The 23,542-nt window shown below is 42.4% G+C and overlaps 1 protein-coding gene across 1 annotated transcript in view; it reads left to right on the forward strand.

Moving 5' to 3' along the window:
• LOC146074096 (solute carrier family 22 member 4-like) overlaps positions 1-23,542 on the forward strand; it is a 99,021-nt gene that overhangs the window by 66,472 nt on the left and 9,007 nt on the right. Inside the window, exons 3-7 of the mRNA XM_083181838.1 lie at positions 2,510-2,664; positions 6,483-6,654; positions 7,360-7,486; positions 12,928-13,025; positions 23,327-23,541. Of these exons, the coding sequence (XP_083037964.1) occupies positions 2,510-2,664; positions 6,483-6,654; positions 7,360-7,486; positions 12,928-13,025; positions 23,327-23,541 (767 nt within the window). The remainder of the gene's footprint in view (positions 1-2,509; positions 2,665-6,482; positions 6,655-7,359; positions 7,487-12,927; positions 13,026-23,326; position 23,542) is intronic.

Consider the following 23,542-nt stretch of genomic DNA (forward strand, 5'->3'; position numbering starts at 1 on the left):
CGGAGATAAATGTACATGCTCATGTCATCTTTTTCTGGTGGGCAGCGCTTGGCTAAGGTGCTGCTCTGCAGCGCGGTGTTAGAGGTCATCCTTCGCAGCCATGCATCTGCCCACCCCCTTTGCTTGTGCTTAAAGACTGTTTCACAGCAGTTCCCGGTGCGGCATAGCCTGGAGGACAATACTGAGATGGACAAAATGGCCAAAGATTGGTCTCCCTAGTAACAACTGCTAGCTGCACAGAGGATTTATATCTTCCGCCCATGGAATCTCACACAGCCTGTGACTTTGTCCAGGTGCTTGGCCTGCACAAACGAAACCAGCCAGCCTTCCAGTTAAGCTACAGTATGCTGGACCTCCTTGAATGACAGTAGAAGGTATCCGAGCAGGAGCTGTTTGTGTAGCCTTCATGTGTGCGTAACTACAAATGTCTTACTCTGGTGCTCATTCTCTCTTTGCAGCTGTCTACATGACTTTGTTACTTATTCTTCTACAGTTTCTAATCACCATGTCATCAAGCTCTTTATTTATTTATTTATTTATTTATTTACAGTTTCTTATATAGCGCACACATATTACGCAGCACTTTACAGAGAATATTTGAACATTCACATCAGTCCCTGCCCCAGTGGAGCTTACAATCTATATTCCCTACCACATGTACACGGACACACAGACATTCTAAGGTTAATTTTGTTGGTAGCCAATTAATACCAGTATATTTTTGGATTGTGGCAGGAAACCGGAATACCCGGAGTAAACCCACGCAAGCACGGGGAGAATATACATACTCTGCACAGTTAGGGCAATGGTGGGGATCGAACCCATGACCTCAGTGCTATGAGGCAGTAATGCTAACCATTACATGACCTCAGTGCTATGAGGCAGTAATGCTAACCATTACACCATCCGTGCTGCCCCTTGGGTTTCCTGAATAAATGTGTAATTCATTTAGTGATCCAGCTTTTAAAACTTCATGAGCATGCTTAAGTGGTGCTTATCTACTGTATATTCTCCCCACACCTTTACTTCAGCATATTGAAAGTTCTTGGATGAGCCTGGTGAAGTCTCTGTCTCTGCCTCTAACCAGATGTGTTTGCGTCTAAATGTTTTATTAGGACAGGGCTGGGCAACACCTGCCCTCCAGATGTTGATGAACTACACATCACAGCATGCCTTGCATCAGTTTCAGCATGGCCACATAGCAAAACTAATGCAAAGCATCCTGGGATGTGTAGTTCATTGACATCTGGAGGGCCGGTGTTGCCCAGCCCTGTATTAGGATATTCTAGACCAGAATAAGAATGAATTTGCAGGTCATGATATTCAAACATCTTTTAACAAGCTAATTATTCTCTATAATAATATCGATACCCACTTCATGGATCTCGAGAAAGTGAATGTACCTAAAAAGCCCAAGCTTCTAGATGGGAACCGAATTCTTGAGAATACGGCTTCATCTTTCTTGGCAGGCAGCTGCTGCCATGCATGGAGAACCTAATACAGTGACTTGAGGATGTCCATTGCAAACACTTTATTTTTTTGTGGGTGTTCCTTATGTAGACTGGATAACTATTAAACACCATTGGATAAATTTAATATGTGGCGATTTTTGATTTTGCTGTTAGCACCATATTTGCCCATCAATTTAGCCAACTCTTCCTTAGAAAATGACTTCAGCTGTCTTAATGTGCCTATACATTAGGAGATTCACACATGCGATTTTGTCACTTTTGCATAAGGTTTGATTCTGTCTCATGGCAGGTTTGGACTATCCCATTTTTGCTAACTGCTTTAAATGTACTTTTATATTTAGACTATATTGCAATTTGGCCCTAGGCCAAATACATTCTATGGGTGATATATGGACAAGATAGCCTTGCCTGCACAGTCTATTGTTTTATTCAATACTGAATAATGGGGGCGCACATTGGCATCGCATCTGCATCAAATGTGTCTGAATACTGTGTGATTCTGACTAACGTTCTATTCAATTTTGACTATATGGTCAAAATCAATAGCCAGAATCACACCGTGTGTCCACAGCTTGAGGGTGTTAATGTTTTTTGTTTACAATTTGAATCTGTGGTATTGTGATTTGTTTGTTTGACGTCATCTGGTGACTGATAATGTTAAAAGTGATTAGTTCATTTTTAGTTATATTGGTAAATATGATCAGGGATATTTTGCCCTCAGTATGTGACCATCTTTTAATGTCAAGGAACAGGCTCCATTGATGCCAGATCTGGCTGCACAGGCCACACACTAAATGACTGTATCGCATTAAAAATGTAGCCTCCTGGTAGCATGGGATAATTGGACAGTGGCCTCAGGATCTTGGACTGTGAATTAATTGTTATATCTGTGGCCAGCATAATCATAGTCTTTGCCCAAATGAGCACATTAACAGATATTCTGATCATTTATGCACACAGATCCATTGTGCAACTGTTTCACATGCCCTAAATGCATTTTTATTTATTGCTTTGTGTTATTCCTTTTTTTTCTATAGCTTTGGCAGAAAGAAGATCTTCTTTGCCACAATGGCTGTGCAGACCGGCTTCAGCATTGTACAAGTGTTCTCAACCAGCTGGGAGATGTTTTCTATTCTGTTTCTTATTGTTGGCATGGGACAGATCTCCAACTATGTTTCTGCTTTCATATTGGGTATGACTTTTTGAATCTATACAAACTATGATTCCATGTTTGATGTATGTGGAAATGATCAGAGGAACACAAAGCATCTATCAGTGGCCAACTTAGCTGAGCCCTTTCATACACAGTAGTAGGCTCCACTGCATGTAGCGGAGCCCTGCTGTATACAGTGGTAGACTCCACTGCATGTAGTGGAGCCCTGCTGTATACAATGGTAGACTCCACTGCATGTAGCGGAGCCCTGCCGTATACAGTGGTAGACTCCACTGCATGTAGCGGAGCCCTGCCGTATACAGTGGTAGACTCCACTGCATGTAGCGGAGCCCTGCTGTATACAGTGGTAGACTCCACTGCATGTAGCGGAGCCCTGCTGTATACAGTGGTAGACTCCACTGCATGTAGCGGAGCCCTGCTGTATACAGTGGTAGACTCCACTGCATGTAGCGGAGCCCTGCTGTATACAATGGTAGACTCCACTGCATGTAGTGGAGCCCTGCTGTATACAATGGTAGACTCCACTGCATGTAGTGGAGCCCTGCTGTATACAATGGTAGACTCCACTGCATGTAGCGGAGCCTTGCCCTATACACTGGTAGACTCCAATGCATGTAGCGGAGCCTTGCCATATACAGTATTAGACTCCACTCCTTCTCAGGAGACATAACCATGAGTATTTCACACGAAAACATAGCTACTGAAACATAATGACTGGTTAGGACTAGCTATCTCTTATTATTCACCCTTAATAGCCTATTACTGTAATTGAATACAGGAAGTTATGAGTAGTCATTTATATGTATCAAAGTCTCCATTACCTGGAGTTACCGGAATGTGATATTTCCCAATCCTCTGTTGATCAATATCAGCTAGAGAGGGACAGAACTGTCCAATGTGAATAAACCTGATAAAAGCATACTGAGGTTTTCCTCCTCTCTCATGCACACTAACGTTTCTCAGGAGCAAAAAGGTGAGCAGTTGCCACAAGACTCAAGATCCAGCCTAGACAAATGCTCAATTCATTCTGTACAAACTCTGACTTTATTCCACAGAACTGCTGTGTGTTTTGTGGTAGAATTTTAAATGGCAAAACAGATGTTTTTTTTGTATGTGATCTGTTACAGGAGCTTGTAAGGGAGTTCCCTGTTTGTTTCCCTCAAAGTTCTATACACAATTCACCGTAATGACAAAGTGAAAAAAGTTTTTGGGGAGATTAGTGCAAATTTATAAAATAAAAAATCACATGTATGGACAGCCTTTGCCATGAAGCTCAAATTGAGCTTAGGTGCATCTTGTTTCCACTGATAATCCTTGGAATCCTAATTGGAGTCCACCTGTGGTAAATTCATACCCCTTTCACACCACACAAACAACCCCTGTCGGACCCGGGTCACTGTGCGTTTTGAAAGCGCCAACAGGAAACTTCCGTGTCCAGCAACCAGGCATTCCCATCCATGTTAAAAGAAGGCTTATACCCTGGTTGCTGGGCTGTGTCAACGGGTAACCCGGGTCGTGCGACCAAGGTCCCGTTTACACTATATGGAGGAGACCTGTTCAGCTCCAAGTGCTTATTGCCAGGTTGCTGAGGAGAGCTTCACTTCACAAATGCCGGGTCACTCCCGGGACTGACCTGTGTTTAGATCCCTGGTGCGACCCGGCAATTGCGATATGAAAGCGGTATCAGTTGATTGGACATGATTTGGAAAGACACACACACCTGTCAGTGCTTGTCAGAGCAAGGCTGAATAAAGAACTCCACACATTGTCATCAGTAACGGTCTCCTCTAACTCCCAAGTAGGCTGCCTTGATGTTGTTCTTGATTTCTCGCTCCTTTAAACCACACATTCAGCACCTCTCATAGTCCTGCCATTTCCACCTCACAAATATTTACCGTATTAGACACTTTCTCAACCATGATACTAGGCTAATCTCCTTATTTCTGGCCTCCCTGACGAACACCACTATCCACTCCAATCCATCCTCAATGCTGCTGCCTGGCTCATCTTCCTCTGCAAACATACTATGTCCACCCCCATCTCCTACAAGCCCTACACTGGCTCCCTTCTCCCTTTAGAATATAATTCAAGTGCCTCACACTCTGTTAAGGTGCCCACACACTAGAACAGATTTTTTGCTGATTTCTAACGTTTGGCCGAAAAATTAGCTGATTTTTACCAATAATCGGCCAAAACGTCCGATATTGGTAGGATGTGCGATCCCACGGATCTTTTGCTAAATCTTCTGATCTTACATGCTGCATGAAAGATCAGAATATTTATCAAAATATCCATAGGAACGCACATGGGATTTTGAGAGAAATCTTTGGTAAAGATGTGCGCTTGCCTGAAATCTTTTGTCAAGGTCGGACAAAAGATTTCAAGGCTAGTTTATGCACACATTTTACTTAGCTCTTCCCCACTCATCTTTCACTTACATATCTGACCTTATCAGTCTTTACACTCCCACCCGACCTCTTCACTCCACAAATGCATGCTACCTTTCATACCAACTGATTACTTCTCCCATTCCTGCCTCCAGTATTTTGGCTGTTGTGCTTCTTATCTCTGGAATGCTCTCCACCTCCCTACAAAACTTTAGATGGGCTCTACAGACCCGCTTCATTAAAACCAGCCCTCCATGCAACAGCATCTAGGTCTCTGTCACCTTAATAATGACTTTAGCTGTTTTCTTGTTTTTGATCATTTATGGATTCTTAAGCACTGCAGTGCCCCTTGAATCGCATTGCGATTTTATAGGGTGTGAGATGTCATGACATTAGATATACAATACTATGATTGTATGTCCCAAAAATAGGTTTAACGCATCCCCCCACTATCCATGCCACCCCGAAGCGTGGCGAGCGCAGCGGAACGCGTCCTCTGACCTTTTCATTACCCCACTATCCACGTCGGCGAGGGGACGCAGATTACTTAACATGTATTCCGTGTCCCCTCGCAGGGCACACTGCACTCGCCACTCTTAGGGCTCGCTATGCTCGCCACACTATATAAAATCAACTCCACGCCGACGTGGATAGTGGGTAATGAAAAAGTCGGTGGACGCGTTCCGCTGCGCTCGCCACGCTTCGAGGTGGCGTGGATAGTGTGTGTGTGTGGGGGGGGTGCGTTAAACCTATTTTGAGACATACAATCATATTATTGTATACCTAGTGTCATGGCATTGCACACCCTATAAAATCGCATGCGATTTTGCGGGAGATGCGATGGGATGGCCCGGGGACAGAAAAGCAGAATAGCCCTCTACGCAATTAACGTAGTGGGCACCGTGCTAGGAAACAAGTACCTGCACATCTTTGCATACTGATATATTTAGTTATATGCACGCAAATACAGCCGGCTTGTGTTTGACTCTGCAACAACCCCATTATATTTTACTAGTTACCAGCCAGTCAACATGATGGAACAACATAGGAGTAATGTCAGCATCGGATACTGTGTTCTTCAGAACAGAGCAACTGCAGTTTGAGACGCATCAGTGTATGAACTTCACAATAACCAGCATAGCATTGCCACATATATCTATGGGACAGAAAAACAGAGGCAGTCTCATTATTTTCAATCCTCCCTTGTATATATTACAGTGTACAGTATATAAATGTTCCCCCTTAGATAATTGTGTGGCTCTGCACTGTCACCTCTTGGCCACAAGTGGTACAACATGCAGCATGCAGATCACTAGGATTACAGTTAATCCACTACTATCCCTATTGATAGGAAGAGACAAATTATAAAAATGATGCTCCACTTACAGGGAACGTTGGGTATTACATATGGCCTTGTCTCTGCTTAAATGTTATTAATGTTTTCAACAGGATCTGAAATCCTTGGCAAGTCTGCTCGAATCATCTTCTCAACATTAGGCATATGTATATTTTTTGCTATTGGCTATATGATTTTGCCTCTATTTGCCTTTTATCTCCGTGACTGGAGGACACTACTAATGGCCCTGACTGTGCCCGGATTGCTGTGCATCCCTTTGTGGTGGTGAGTTTACCATTCTGCATGAAGGACAATGTCTTCTGTTTTATCATTTACCTCAGTCACTTTGATTGAGCACAGGATATCGCTAATGCCTGGCCTGTGAGGGGGCTAGGAGTACCAGGTTTGGGAGACACTGGTTTATGGTCTAACGTCATTCTTCTACAATGTTCCTGAATCATGCGCTAGGATACAATAGTCTGTAAGATAGACTGTACAAGAAAAGGTTTCAATGGAATGATCCTCAAACTTTTTAGTTTGACTTTTGTTTTGAAGTTAGAATTTTCCTAATGCTTTCATCATGCATGAAATCAGATGTTCAGGTTAGATGTTGTTAACCCTTTAAGTGCCAACACTTATGTGAGCGATCCTCAAAATATCCGCTAAAAATGCCAGCATTGCTCACAGCAACTGTTCTTTTAGTATAAATAAATAAAAATACAGCCAAGTCAATTCATTGAAGTTTAGTTAAATATTGCACCCCCCAAAAAAAGTCTCTGTGAGGGACACTGGCATTTTTAACTTTGGTACTAAATTGGTTAATAAAAAGGTTTACTTGCCAATATTCACACCTATTTTGACATTCCCTTAGCAATCAAAGGGTTAAGTATATGCCAGTGGTCCAGATATTTTGGAAATTAAAGTACATACTTTTTATGGCTAAAGAACAATAGAATTGGGCTAAATGGTTGAATGTTGTGTCTCTTGCAGGATTATTCCAGAATCTCCACAATGGCTTCTCTCTCAGGGAAGAATAGAAGAAGCAGAGGCCATAATAAGGAAAGCAGCAAAATATAATAAGATTTCCGCGCCGGCTGTCATTTTTAAAACTGCAGAGGTAAAATATTTTCAGTGCAGCACCGTGTCAGCTTGCATAGTGCAACTTGCGTGATGAACACATGAGTTATGTAGAACACTTGTTTGGAGCATGGTTAACATAGTGGTTAGTATGGCTGCCGCACACGTTCCTAGTAAAGTTTGTTTGTTCTCCCAATATTTTCATGGTGTTTCTGAGACTTAGTATGGCTGCTGCACACGTTCCTAGTCAATCTGTGTAAAGTTTGTTTGTTCTCCCAATATTTTCATGGTGTTTCTGAGACTTCTGGATTATATATGTGTGTGTGTGTGTATGTGTATGTGTGTGTATATATATATATATATATATATATATATATATATATATATATATATATATATATATATATATATATATATATATATATATATATATATATACATATATATATATATACATACATATATATATATATATATACATACTGCAGAAATAAGCGGCACTCGGAGGCTGATAAGTGGTGAAAACAGCAGGAATTTTATTCCTTGTGCTGGGATCAAAACGTTTCGGAGCTCGGGGGCCCCGTCGTCAGTTCAGGGAATGCACAATAAACAAACATGTGCAGTGTATTATATAGGAGACTTACCCGCCCCCTGTGCGTCCCGTTCGTGTCCTCCTCCAGCGACTTCCGGGTTGGCGCCGTCTCTGTGACGTAACTGGCACAGGTTCGATGGTTGCGATGGTTTCCTGCGCAACGTCACTGATGCGCTCTCCCGGCGGCCGGCTGCAGGGTCACGTGGGGCGGCTGTGCGCTATAGTGATACAAGAAAATATCATAAACATCTTATACATGTACAAAGTGACATAACACTGAGCAACCAATGCAGTGAATAAAAATGGTTCCATATACAAATTAAACTTAAGGGAAACATTTAACATTAACGTGAAAGAAACATTTTGCTGGGTTATGACAGGTTGGTATATGGTGAACAGTGGTGTGAGGCTGCCATCTACTGGGCAGGAAGTGTAAAATACACAAATACATATAACATTACTAGACAAACTATTTAAAATAATGCGAACAGCATTAAGGGACTGTCCCTGCCATCTGCGTACACAGGTCAACATGTGCCAAAGCAGAGGGCTATTCTATTGCCTGTGCTGGTCTGCTAACAATCAGCGGGAATATACTATCAGGTATAAGGAATTCCCATATAGTGAAAGGGCAACATGTGACAGTACGAGGGCAGACACCTGGGTGTCACTATGAGGTAACACAGGTGTATGAAGAAAAGAAACACACGGTTTCCACAATGTTGGTGGGACCCCCTGAGGAGAGCGCTAGTGGGATGAAAATATAGGTGGGCTGACCACCCACTAAATTCTGTAAACAGGTGCTGAGGAACTGGAAGTAAAACAGCTAAATAAAGTCCTGAATGGGGCCGTGTGGATGTGCAAGAACACCCAACCAGGCCCACGCTGGGCCACTGAAAGATGAGTGAGGTATAAAACAGACCTTATAGGAAATTGTGTAGGCCGAGATTCTCATTAAGCCCTCTGGGTTGTAGGGAGTCTAGCTTAAAAATCCATTGGGATTCAAGCTGTAACAGCTTTCTGGATCTATTGCCACCTCTGATGGAGAACGGTACATGATCCACTATCTTGTACCGCAGGGTTGCCATGCTATGTTTGAATGTGGCAAAATGGCGAGCCACTGGCTGCTCACTTTTGCCAGAAATTAGGGCTGCTCGTATGGCGCAACGGTGTTGGGCCATTTTAACCTTAAATGTACAATCAGTTTTCCCCACATAATACAAGCCGCAGGGGCAGATGATCACATATACAATGTATTTTGACGTACATGTCAGGGGCCAGCGTATTTTAAATTTTTGCCCAGTGTGGGGATGTTGTATGATCGTGCTGGGTGTGAGCGAACTGCACGTAGTGCATCCTAAGCAGCGGTAGCACCCATTTGCCCGTTGTCTTGTGCCTGGTGGATGGGAATAAAATGCAGTGATGTCCAATTTTACCAAACGATCTTTAAGATTACAGCTACGTTTATAGCTTGCCAATAGTCTAGTTGTTTTAAGATTTTTTAGATCTGGATCAGACGTAATTATGGGCCACCAATTTTTAGCAAGTTTGGTGGTGTTCAAGCTGGACGTACTTTATTCATTAACCCATGGAAGGGCTGGGGTTTGAGTTTTTTTAGGTTGGCTGCTGGTGATCATGGCCAATCTATCCTGTGCCAGCGCCCTGTCTTTAGCCTTATTGAGGTTCGCCCTAGGGTACCCTCGTTGTTCGAACTTGTGCAACATTTCGTCTAGTTGCTGTAAACGCAATTGGGGGTCAGAGGTTATTCTGCATACGCGCAGGAACTGCGAATACGGCAGTCCTTCCACAGTGGAACGAGGGTGGAAGCTATTATGTCGGAGTATGGTGTTCCGATCAGTGGGCTTAATATACAGTGCAGTGTGCATCTGCTCCTGCACTATGCTGATATTAACGTCCAGGAAATGAATTTCCTGTGAGCTTGATGTTAAAGACAGTTTAATGGGAGGGTTGGAGGCATTTTGTGCTGTAATGAGGTCCTCTAAAATGGTAAGGGGCCCGTTCCATATGATCAACAGATCGTCAATGTAACGTGTGTATTTGACGATCTGTTGATCATATGGAACGGGCCCCTTACCATTTTAGAGGACCTCATTACAGCACAAAATGCCTCTAACCATCCCATTAAACTGTCTTTAACATCAAGCTCACAGGAAATTCATTTCCTGGACGTTAATATCAGCATAGTGCAGAAGCAGATGTATATTAAGCCCACTGATCGGAACACCATACTCCGACATAATAGCTTCCACCCTCGTTCCACTGTGGAAGGACTGCCGTATTCGCAGTTCCTGCGCGTATGCAGAATAACCTCTGACCCCCAATTGCGTTTACAGCAACTGGACGAAATGTTGCACAAGTTCGAACAACGAGGGTACCCTAGGGCGAACCTCAATAAGGCTAAAGACAGGGCGCTGGCACAGGATAGATTGGCCATGATCACCAGCAGCCAACCTAAAAAAACTCAAACCCCAGCCCTTCCATGGGTTAATGAATACAGTACGTCCAGCTTGAACACCACCAAACTTGCTAAAAATTGGTGGCACATAATTACGTCTGATCCAGATCTAAAAAATCTTAAAACAACTAGACTATTGGCAAACTATAAACGTAGCTGTAATCTTAAAGATCGTTTGGTAAAATTGGACATCACTGCATTTCATTCCCATCCACCAGGCACTAGACAACGGGCAAATGGGTGCTACCGCTGCTTAGGATGCACTACGTGCAGTTCGCTCACACCCAGCACGATCATACAACATCCCCACACTGGGCAAAAATTGAAAATACGCTGGCCCCTGACATGTACGTCAAAATACATTGTATATGCGATCATCTGCCCCTGCGGCTTGTATTATGTGGGGAAAACTGATTGTACATTTAAGGTCAGAATGGCCCAACACCGTTGCGCCATACGCGCAGCCCTAATTTCTGGCAAAAGTGAGCAGCCAGTGGCTCGCCATTTTGCCACATTCAAACATAGCATGGCGACCCTACGGTACAAGATAGTGGATCATGTCCCGTTCTCCATCAGAGGTGGCAATTGATCCAGAAAGCTGTTACAGCTTGAATCCCAATGGATTTTTAAGCTAGACTCCCTACAACCCAGAGGGCTTAATGAGAATCTCGGCCTACACAATTTCCTATAAGGTCTGTTCTATACCTCACTCATCTTTCACGGGCCTGGTTGGGTGTTCTTGCACATCCACACGGCCCCATTCAGGACTTTATTTAGCTGTTTTACTTCCAGTTCCTCATCACCTGTTTACAGAATTTTGTGGGTGGTCAGCCCACCTATATTTTCATCCCACTAGCGCTCTCCTCAGGGGGTCCCACCAACATTGTGGAAACCGTGTGTTTCTTTTCTTTTCTTCATACACCTGTGTTACCTCATAGTGACACCCAGGTGTCTGCCCTCGTACTGACACATGTTGCCCTTTCACTATATGGGAATTCCTTATACCTGATAGTATATTCCCGCTGATTGTTAGCAGACCAGCACAGGCAATAGAATAGCCCTCTGCTTTGGCACATGTTGACCTGTGTACGCAGATGGCAGGGACAGTCCCTTAATGCTGTTCGCATTATTTTCAATAGTTTGTCTAGTAATGTTATATGTATTTGTGTATTTTACACTTCCTGCCCAGTAGATGGCAGCCTCACACCACTGTTCACCATATACCAACCTGTCATAACCCAGCAAAATGTTTCTTTCACGTTAATGTTAAATGTTTCCCTTAAGTTTAATTTGTATATGGAACCATTTTTATTCACTGCATTGGTTGCTCAGTGTTATGTCACTTTGTACATGTATAAGATGTTTATGATATTTTCTTGTATCACTATAGCGCACAGCCGCCCCACGTGACCCGGCCGCCGGGAGCGCGAATCAGTGACGTTGCGCAGGAAACCATCGCAACCATCAAACCTGCGCCAGTTATGTCACAGAGACGGCGCCAACCCGGAAGTCGCTGGAGGAGGACACGAACGGGACGCACAGGGGGCGGGTAAGTCTCCTATATAATACACTGCATATGCTTGTTTATTGTGCATTCCCTGAACTGACGACGGGGCCCCCGAGCTCCGAAACTTTTTGATCCCTGCACAAGGAATAAAATTCCTGCTGTTTTCACCACTTATCAGCCTCAGAGTGCCGCTTATTTCTGCAGCATATTCCTTGAGGACACATCCCCTCTTGAAAGAGGGCACCGGAGCAAGTCAATTTGGCATCCACCCCCAGACCTGAGTGCCGTCCTCATCGCATTGTGTGTGTATATATATATATATATATATATATATATATATATATATATATATATATATATATATATATATATATATATATATATATATATATATATACATACATACATACACCACATGAAAAGCCTGTGTTCGTCCCTCTGTACCTTACTCTATAGGAGCCCTGACGGGCTCAGTGTTGCCTCTTATTAAAAACCCTCCCATGACGAGGCCGCTGCTGCTGCTGTCCTTCATGGGCCGGAGAAGCATATGATGAGCTCCACCAAGCAGAGCTCAGCACAAGCCTCTCACGTTCTGACCTCTTGTTCAAAGTCTCATGGGACTTGGTCCACTCCTAGTGTGCCTTGGCTCCCGATGCTCAGCACCATTAATCATTGTCACATTGGCAGATAGGCGAAGCTGCAGCACTACCCACTCCCATGCACAAAACCTTTAGCTAGCCCCCCTCCCTTTAATACAGCCCTGGAGGCATGTATCTCTGTCTATAATTACGTTAGCTCAAATGTTTAGATCTATTTTTTTTTTCCCGCAAGTGGTCAATAATGAACCTGAATTGTCCTTGTGACATCAGTGTATATATAATCTCTGTATTCTATCTCCTTTGACAGCTGGATGATAAAGAACACAGTAATAAGCGCCACACTATTATTGATCTACTGAAGACCAGCAACATACGAATAATCACAATACTTTCAATATTCCTTTGGTATGTTTTATATTTTAAATAATATATTGTATTATTATTGTATGGATAAAATACATTAAGAAATAAGGAGTAGAGAGCCAAAATGTACTGTGCATGCGCGAGTCTCCAGGAACATTGTGCTCGTGCAATGACTTCTCTATTGCAAAATCACTGCCATTTTCAAAGTGATTTTCTGCTGCTCTGCAGCATCGTCTGATAAGGTTCTCCGGAGAGGTAAGCATGTGAGGGGTGTCCAATAAGCCTCCGGATGCACAAAAAAAAGCATTCTATTTGAATACATATAATGTTCACTTTAAGTGTCTGCCAGAGGAGTCCAGGCAAAGTTGTATGTGCTCAACCACTTGTTGAAATCCAAAGCAGGTATGTCTTCTATATGCTGGTGAAGGTCTCCACTGCATCCTCCAGCAACTCAAAAGGAATCCCTTGCATCTTGCTCTTCATTATTTAGAACATTAAAATTGTGCCAGGTCTGAGCTGTACAGTGGATTACTAAGCACTGACCTGTATTCATATGCCATAAAATCCACTTTCCTGGACCTGTGGGCATTTGCATTGTCCTGATTAAGAAGGGCACCACAAATGCATGTTCTTAGACTGCATCTTAATATGGCTTCAAGGTCTTGTGGCATTCATTGGTTGGTATACCAGTTCCCAGTGATGGTGCATAGCTACATGAGGGATATGCTTGGCAACACTGTGCTCATGTCAGAACTTCTGTGGTGGCTCAATGGACCCTAATTGGAGTGCACCATTTTTGTTTGGTCTCGGGGGTCGAAACTAGACCCAGGATTCATTCCATTGATGATCTTCCAGACAACGTTTGAGCTACTACCATCAACCCTAGCCAGCATATTGCATTACCAAGTTCCCCAAACCTGATCTCCAGTCAGCTGAAAGGACAGTGGCGTTTAAAGTGGTTGAATCCCGATGAGTTTCTTATCTCCTTCTCTAACTGAGCTTTGGTCACCCTGGCATCCACCTTATCTATGTCCTGCATGGTAGCAATGTTGTCCAAGGTGATGGCAGACACAAGTCGGCTGTATCACTAATTTTTCATGGACTGCCTCCTACTCTGAAATTCTGCAAACTATTTAAATGGTTGTCCGGTGTGGTTCTTACACCCCTAGAAGCAGCTTGCAGTATGCAAAAATTTTCTCTCACGATCACTCTTGTATATGTTGAATATTGTGGCTCTCCAGTGGCCTCTGTTGAGCTCCATAAAGCGTTTGTGAAGGAAGGGAAGATGCTGACTTCAGTGTGCAGTGTTGCATGTACACAGTTTTGTGCCTTGACATTTCACAAGAACTTTATTCAGAGATTACAGTTCATAACCTGTGATATGTGTCAATTCAACCGATGCACTGCTCACCTGGAATCTTATTGCACACACCTCATAATTATGGATGTGCATAAATTAAAGATGCTGATAACCACTTGGGATGCCTGAAATCATCATGCTTTTAGGCCTGATTTTGAGGTGAGAGTAAAGCAAAATAGGCAAGTAACTGAACCTTGTCTAAACAATATGCTTGATTCCGGTCCAGTCTCCGTGGTACTGGAAGAAGCAGGACCCATGCATATGCTAGACTGGAATACTGTCTTTATTCGCCACAGAGCTCCTGACTAGGCTCCCTGTCCTGCTGGTAGCCATCTTGATTTTTCCTGAACTTTCCTCTAGCAGCACAGCCTGCATCCACTGGCTGAATAGCCTTATTTGATACCTGGGCTGCAGGATCACTCTGAGGACTCTGACCATTCCCCACTGACATGCAAGTCCCTCCAATCCCTCTTCCATGAGGTCCACAAGGCCCACCAATCTATTCAAACTGTAAAGACTGAAATTCAAAAGGCTGTCCACTCCCTTAAATCTGAGATGGAAGACCTTGGAGACAGAACTTCGGTGAAAGATGTGGTCTCTTCTCAACAGGTGAGGGGAGTAGAGCTTCAGAACATGTACTCCTCTATCTGGTGCGTCAAGAGGACCAGGAGATCAGGGCAATACGGAAAAATGTGCGTGTTGGTCATACCCAAAAAGGTTGATCCAGCCTCTTTTGGATGATTACTTGAAAAGCTCTTTTTCCACCTATCCCCCACCACCCCTGTGCATCATCTTTACATGGGAAGAGTGCACAGAGCCCTTCGTCCCCGTTGTCAGGAATCCTCTCAGCCCAGAGATGTCATCCTCTACTGTCATTACTATACTGCCAAGGAGGATATTATCCATGAGGCCAGGAAGCACCCTACAATATCTTTCCAGGGTCACTCACTTCTTCAAATCTACCAGGACATTACTCCAGCTACTGTACTCTTCTTAAAAAAGGTAGTTTGTCATTCACTTGCCTGCTTCGTGACAAAAAGCTGTCCTTCACTTGTGTGCTCCAGATATGTCCTCACACACCATTACTGCTGTCATGTTAAACATCCTTTTTGACGTGCCAGGTCCTGTACTTTTTTTTTATGCCAAGTTCTGTAGTGCTTCATATACAGATTCAGAATCAAACCCAATATTCAAGTGTTAGATATCAAATTAATCCATACAGTCACATGGCAATTGTATCCTGCACAGTCAAATGAAAGAAAAAAAAAGACATTACACTACTTGATTGGTTTACTCATGCCATATTATATTATAATACTACATTGAGTATAGGTGGACAAATCTGTACATGTAAAAGCAGCCAGCCTTGCATACAAAACAAACTTAATGCCTTTGTTTTGTTTGTTCCCCTTGTATTTCAATATGGCCAGCCACTGACAAAATAGATAGGTCTCAATTTACTTTATTCCTGCACAAGAAGATATCAAGCATGCCACCATGGGCTGCCACCATAAACTGTGCAGCCCAGTAAAAATAAAATATGCAGGGCGATCGCCCCGTTTTCCTACCCGGAATCCGTTCCTTGTGGAAGGAAAGGTATATAGAAGGATGTGCAGCATACATTTTAGGTGGGGCAGAGGCACACAAGGGGTCAGCAGAGGCACCTGACCTGGGGGTGCCCTAGCATTCTGCCCTTCTGAGAATAAACCAGATTTCGGACACTGATTTACTTACATTCTACTTTTAATTTAAATAACCCGAGTGCCCTCGCATGCTGCTCCTAGTTTTATTGACTATGTTGTCCTGGTATGCTGCCCTCCCTTGAAGGACCAGGGTGACCTGGAATGTTGCCCTCAGTGTGAATGACCTGGATGCAGGTGGTGGAGGTCTCCCCCATGTCTCCTCTGTCTCTGACATATAGGGTGAGGCTCTAATAAACCATGCTCTTTCTTCACAGCGTCAGGCCACTCTGCAGCAGGTATGGCAGTGCTCTCAGCTTATGCTTTAGCTGTGTTTGCTTTCATGTATTGTGGCTCTGGCTCATGCACAGGTCCAGCTGAGTAGACCCAAACGCTGTGGGCTGCATGTAACTACTCTCAGCCTGTACTACTGTCATACGCCTGCAGGTACAGTATGTGCAGCTTAGGCTCTCCGTTCAGGCTCGGGACTCTAGTCTGGCCTTCTGCGTCCAATATGGTTTGTCCATGTGCACACTTAATATATACATATTAATGTGAAAAAAGCAATATGCCCACCTTTGTTAATGCATTGATTTCTGGATTTTGTCGCAATGTGCAAATGATATGAGAATGGCAGTAAATATTTGTATATATTTATATTATTTATAAAATATCAGAATCATCTTTATTGGCCAGGTATACTTGCGTATGCTTGGAATTTTTTGTGGTAACAGTTCAGCATCAATCAGGGAACACAAAGGGGGTGGGAAGAGAGGCATAAACATACATCACATACATTTCACATGTATCTAGAAAAGTTCGAGTTAGTATTTAGTATTTGGTGTGTTCAATACGGTTTAGTTGGTGGACAGCTATTGGGAAGAAGCCTTTTGTCGTTCTCGTCGTCTTTGCTGGGATGGACCTAAAACGTCTACCTGACGGAAGGGGTTCAAACAGGTTGTGGCCAGGGTGTAGCTTGTCCGACAAGATCTTTCCTGCACGCTTATTGACCCTGGCTAGGTATAGTTCTTGGACAGTGGGGAGCTCCGCCCTGATTAAACAGATTGATAACTTATTCCTTATATATTAAATATGTACAGCAGTGGTTATGTGTGAAAATAAGCTGTATTATACTAGGAATTGTAGTCATGGACCACATTTAAACATTATGCTTCTGTTTTTAAATACCATATTATATTGCCAATATATTAATACCTTGTCAAAATTCACTTAATGCGGTACGCTATCTTCAGACAACTCATACTGGTTTGCACTTACTCCTTGCAACACTTCTTTCTGGCTTCCTAATGTCTATTCTCGAAGACCCTTCTAAATTACTGCCTGGAAGACGTGGACTGTGAAACCACGGTACCTGTTGCATCAGATAAGTGTGACTACTACTTTTTGTTTTTTTATGAATTTTTTTATTTATCTTTTTCTGATAATCATATAATAAATGTATGTTTAAAATGTTTGTGTATTGTATCATTTATTTGTTGACAAATTGTTTATTATTACTGTACATACATTTGTGTAACATTGCTAATTTTATCTTGTTACAGTTTAGATGTGGGAGTGATGAACTTAACAATTATTATGTAACATTACAGGAATTGCCTAATAAAGTTTACATTGGTTAAGCTTATACTGGGTGTCCTTTTGATTCTTTTATACAGCTCAGAGGTAGCGAGTATAGGAAAAAAAACACCTTTTCTGTAAAAACCCTTTTATTATCATATAACCAATTTACTGGAATCAGAGCTCCTAATTGTTTTAGGGTTTGAAAACTCCACTTCTAAGTTTGGAAGCACAGGGTGTAATGAGAAAAATCTGTTTTTGCACACATTGCTATTGGTGCAATTGGGAAGTTCTATTTATCCAGCTGCGGTTTAGACCACTACTTCTGATCACCCTCTTGGTATCCGCCCAAACTGTCTATATCGCATCTTTTTCCCCAAAATCTGAAAATCTATTTTGCTGTTCCATATATACATGGACTATATTTCTTTGAATGTACCCCGTTCTGAAACCATATGTGATAAATAATACTCAGATTTATAATATAGAACATGAAAATGCAGAAACTAAGGGGGTTTGTCTTTTTACTACTCCAATAGTATATGGAAGTTAAGCAAGTCCCAAGAGTCTAAGGGGTATTCAATTTGGTGGCAAACTAGTAGACAGCTGAAAAGTTTGAGCTTTTCTGCATGTTAAGGTTGAATTTACATTTGAATTTACAGCAGATCCATGTGTTTTTGACCACTTTTACTTAAATTTAGGAATGGTTTCGACCAGTTTTGCGTATGTTTTTTGCCCATGCCAATTTGTTTCCCACCCAAAAAAAGGGAAAGTCATGAACTAAAATGCCAGCTTAAACATTGCTGTTTTTGGCTAGCCAAAAAGAAATGCACTTAATGAGTACCCCTTGGCAAAATACTGTTGTACAGTAGAGATGGGTCGTTCGCGAACAAACCGCATCTTTTGAATGGATCCCATTCAAGAACGAGTGAGCCGCCGATCCCAAAAAGGTGATCCGTTTCAGTTTCGTTATCCATTACAATGCATTTTCTTGATCTCAGGGCTGCCACCTGTGGCAGCTGAGATGTACTACCTCTGGAGACTGAGTACAGTGTTTTGACTACAAGTGATAGAAAGATTAGCTGCTGCTGCTGCCTGGGATGGCCATCGGTGGCAACCATCGATAGCGATTCTGCACCCAGCCATCGATCAGTGGTTTTACTCGGTCATGTATATTCCCCCCTTTTTTTAAAAAGTGAGTCGAGGACCTGTCTAAAAGATCCGTATCCTTTTCACTGAGAGATTCGACGGGTCCCGGCTCCGTTTAATGAACCATTTTGCCCATCTCTACATGTATAATTTCCTACAGTGCAAGAAGAAACTGCTTACAGGCATAGATTTAGAGAATCGCTGAATGTTTTTTATTCACCATCTATGAGATCTATGCTATGCCAGAGAACAGAACACAGGAAAACAGCTGAAAAATGGTAGCAAACCAAATAACACATTAATGACAGGACATCTGAATTTAACAACATTCATTAAAATAACAGAAATCATCAAATTGACTCAAACTCCAATTCTGCTGTACCAATGAAATATCAAGCAATAAATAGATAAAGATCGAATATTCCTCTAAGGTACAGATTTTCTTACCTATGGGAAAGCAAAAAAACCAACAGAGAAAACACAAAAGACATGAATCCTCAGCCTTCATAATGGCACATACAAATCTCTACAGAACAAAGGTCCCATGGATATTTTTTTTAGCTTACATAGACTGTAACTATGTCAGACACTCAAGACACAAAAATGACATGGCATCTGGTTATTAGTTAAAAAAAAAACAAGCAAAGATTGAAGAATTAAAACTACCGTATTTGCCTGCGTATAAGACGACCCCCCCCCCCCCCCCCTCAACATTTCCACTCAAAATATAGAGTTTGATATATAAGTGCACCCGGCGTATAAGACGACCCTCCCACTCGGAGGCATGTTTTTCAGGGGGAAAAAGTAGTCTTATACGCCAGCAAATACAGTATATATGGATTTTTTTTACAGTCATTGATCCATCTTAATACGCCCTCATTAACACTTTTTAAGGGGAAATTGGGACATATATTAAAAATGGATTGGCTGGAGAAAACTTTAAACACTAAAAAACTGTCAAAATTTAGCGATTCGTGCGAGATATATTACATTGCCATTAGATTTTCAACGAGAATCATGCACTACCTAAAGTATACAGAATGGTATGAGACTAGATTGTTATTAGGGGGCTCCTTTGGACTCTAGGCTTCCAGTGCTCCTGATACAGGGGATTATTGATTTATTATATGATTTACAGATTGATTCGATTCTGTCATGATTAAACGTGATATGATATTGAAAACAATGGTCATTTTTGAGCTGTTGTGAATGTAATGGTCGTTTTCAACGTATTGTTTAGAATTAAAATACACGTGATGTATATTATGTGATGCTGTAATAAAAAGTTTTACAAAACCTGTGACAATCATCAATCCCATAGTTAAATATTAAGATGAGGTGATAAACAAAGAAAGATGGCACAAAGAGAGACATTTTGGTTTTACAAGTTAAAAACCCTATCTACGTTGGGACTCCACATTGACATAGATCTCGCCAACCTTTGATCTATTATTTACATTTGCAGTGTTTGCTTCTAATCTACAAATTATGAAAATGGTTTTATATGGCACCATCTATTCTGTTGTATTTTGTTTGTTCTTAAGTATGATGATCTCTGGCTGCTATCCTATATTTGCAATGTTATAATCTATTTTGAGTCTGTTCTTTATTTTTAAATAATGACAACTGGTGTGTGTGTGTGTGTGTGTGTGTGTGTGTGTGTGTGTGTGTGTGTGTGTGTGTGTGTGTATTTATATATAACGGACAGAGAGGAACTCGTGGGGCTTAAGCACAAACAGATTACACAGACATTGAGGTCACAGTAGCAGAAATGTTTTGGGCTTTATTGCTCGTCTTCAGCCTGAATAAAGCTTGAATCATTGCTGCTGCTACTGTGACATCCGTGTCTGTAATCTGTTTCTGTTTAACCCCTGCTCTGCTGGTTATACATGGGGGAATACGCCACATGGGAAGTGCACCTGGGCCAGATTACTAGAGAGAGAGAGTGTGTGTGTGTGTTTGGTACTGGATAGGTATTCAGTTCGACGGGGAAGCAGAAGGCCTGTGCACCACATGACTGGTCACTTCCAGATCACAGTTCTGTTTTCACCTCGCAGACTGGGTATGCAACCCATGGGGCTTTTTTTTCTGCAGGAGGGAGCATGGCTAGTTTGGGCCCTCATATTGCAGCCTCCATAATCATCCCCATCCTCACCAGTTTTTTGGGATCAATAAGCAGCACACTGTGAGGTGTTCAACAGGACAGAACAGTACAGGCATTTGGCCATTAACAGAGGAGGTCCTTATACTGCTTATCAACTATACAAGCAGTGAGGTCCAATGGACCTTGGTATGAATATGGCAGCCTAACAGCATCAGTACCACCACCTGGGGCCTTCATCAGGTACATGGGAAAGCCGTGTCTCAAGCAGGAGCTTATCTGCAAGAGTGGAACAAGTCTGTGCAGTGCCATAGTCTCAAGAAAAGCTGCAGTTAGACTTTTTGCACCATGCATGATCTAGAGGAGTAGGTTATGGGGACCGGATCAGAGCAATCATGTCTGTTTTTGGAAGAAATGTTACCGGATTGGAAAGACCTTTTAAAGCCAAATAAGAATTGGTCAACCACATCAGTGAGCAGACAGAAGTTCTTCCCATAGTTCTTCCTGGATATCATAAGCCTTTGCCCTGTCAGAGACTTTATAATTCCACAAAAGAAGTCCTACAGGTAGGTTTCCTCTATCATGTTTGTTGTTTACAATACAATAGCTAAATCTATACTACCTTTCAGCACATTGGGATTGGCTACAATTTTAACTGGTCAGGGCTCACTGAGCAGGAGGCTGCTATTGAGGGAGGCTGGTAAGCTGCTACTGAGGGAGAATGGTAAGCTGCTACTGAGGGAGGACGGTAAGCTGCAACTGAGGGAGGACGGTAAACTGCTACTGAGGGAGGACGGTAAGCTGCTAGTGAGGGAGGACGGTAAGCTGCTAGTGAGGGAGGAGGGTAAGCTGCTACTGAGGGAGGAGGGTAAGCTGCTACTGAGGGAGGACGGTAAGCTGCTACTGAGGGAGGACAGCAAGCTGCTACTGAGGGAGGACGGTAAGCTGCTACTGGTGAAGGACCGGAGGCTGCTACTGAGGGAGGACCGGACGCTGCTACTGAGGGAGAATGGTAAGCTGCTACTGAGGGAGGACAGGAGACTGCTACTGAGGGAGGACAGGAGACTGCTACTGAGGGAGGACAGGAGGCTGCTACTGAGGGAGGACAGGAGGCTGGTACTGAGGGAGGACAATAAACTGCTACTGAGGGAGGACAAGAGGTTGCTACTTTGTGATGAGAGGAAGCAGGACCTTAATTTGTGTGTGAAGTCAGGGATTGTAATGCCAAACACGGATTTTATTTTTGTGGTATCCGGTCCCTGAATCAACCACAAGTCACTAGGTCAATAGTGGTAAGCCGAAACCTAAGCATGGTCAACATTGACAGAAGGTTGACACAAGCTTTAAGTCGACATGGTCAGGTCCGACACATTTTTCATGTTTTTTTGTGTGCAGACAGCCTTGGTTCATACTAAACTATCCACATGGGCATAGAGGGAGAATATAAAAGTGGGCAAGCGCAGTGAGGCACTATGCCTGAAGCATGGCAAATGCAGTGAGGGGACGCAGTATTCTTATATGGTGTCCATGTCGAAATAGACATTAAAATGTGAAAAACTCCTCCCGTCGACCTTTTGATCTTGTTGACCTTGGGTTTGCTGACCATTCATAAGTGTTGACCTGTAGTCATTGTCGACCATTAGTGGTTGACCTAGTGACTGTCGACCTGGATTTTGTAGATTTTCTGATTTTCTATACCATAACATTTTTTTTTTTAATGGGTATGCTTTGTAAATACTAAAGGTGGCCATACACGTCCCGATGCGGGCTGTGCGATGTGTGCTTTGGGGTGCGCGCTCCCGCGGCACCTCATCGCACAGTCCATAAAGTATGTGCTGCACATACTTTTTCTACTTAGTTTTCATCACATTGCATCGCATTTTATGCACAAGGCATGCACAAGGCATGCAATGTGATGTGATGGATGCTAGTTAAGCAGAGAACGCACGCCTGCATCGGGACGTGTATGGGCGGCATAAGGAATACATAAAGTATACAAGGATACTTAAAGCAGTTTATTCCATAATGGGTAACCCTAATTGAAGTTGTTTGAAGCTGTATAACCATTTTTAATAAATCCTTTGTTTTGAAGGCAGGCTATGTCTGTGACAACCTAGTAGTAGGTAACAAGTGTGGTAGAGAGGTGAGGACATTTTGAACAAGGTTGAAGCACAAAAACTGTAGGTGGAATGTGATGTAGGCAGTAATCACTAAAGATGTACATAATTATATACATGTTTATTCTTCATTTGTCCAATATTAATATATAGTAAATCGGTAAACTCCTAACGGAATATATATATATATATATATATATATATATATATATATATATATATATATATATATATATATATATATATATATATATAATATTACCTTCCAGACATCCAGTGACCTCCGTACACGTTATCTTTAGTATTTGTGAATAGAAAAACAGTTTTCATCATGATTGATTATATAATTTTTCTTGCAGGATGATTGTCTCCATAGGGTATTTTGGTGTTTCCTTAAACACCCCAAATTTAAATGGGGATCCATTCCTTAACTGTTTCCTTCTGGCCGCCATTGAAGTTCCGTCATATATCATAGCATGGCAGCTTCTTCGATTTGTACCAAGGCGCTATTCGATGTGCTCAACTATGCTGCTAGGTGGCATTGTGCTGCTTTTCATCCAGCTGGTACCTGAAGG

This window comes from Crinia signifera, chromosome 4 (genome assembly GCF_055691185.1).
Source record: "Crinia signifera chromosome 4, ASM5569118v1, whole genome shotgun sequence".
Classification (NCBI taxonomy): Eukaryota; Metazoa; Chordata; class Amphibia; order Anura; family Myobatrachidae; genus Crinia; species Crinia signifera.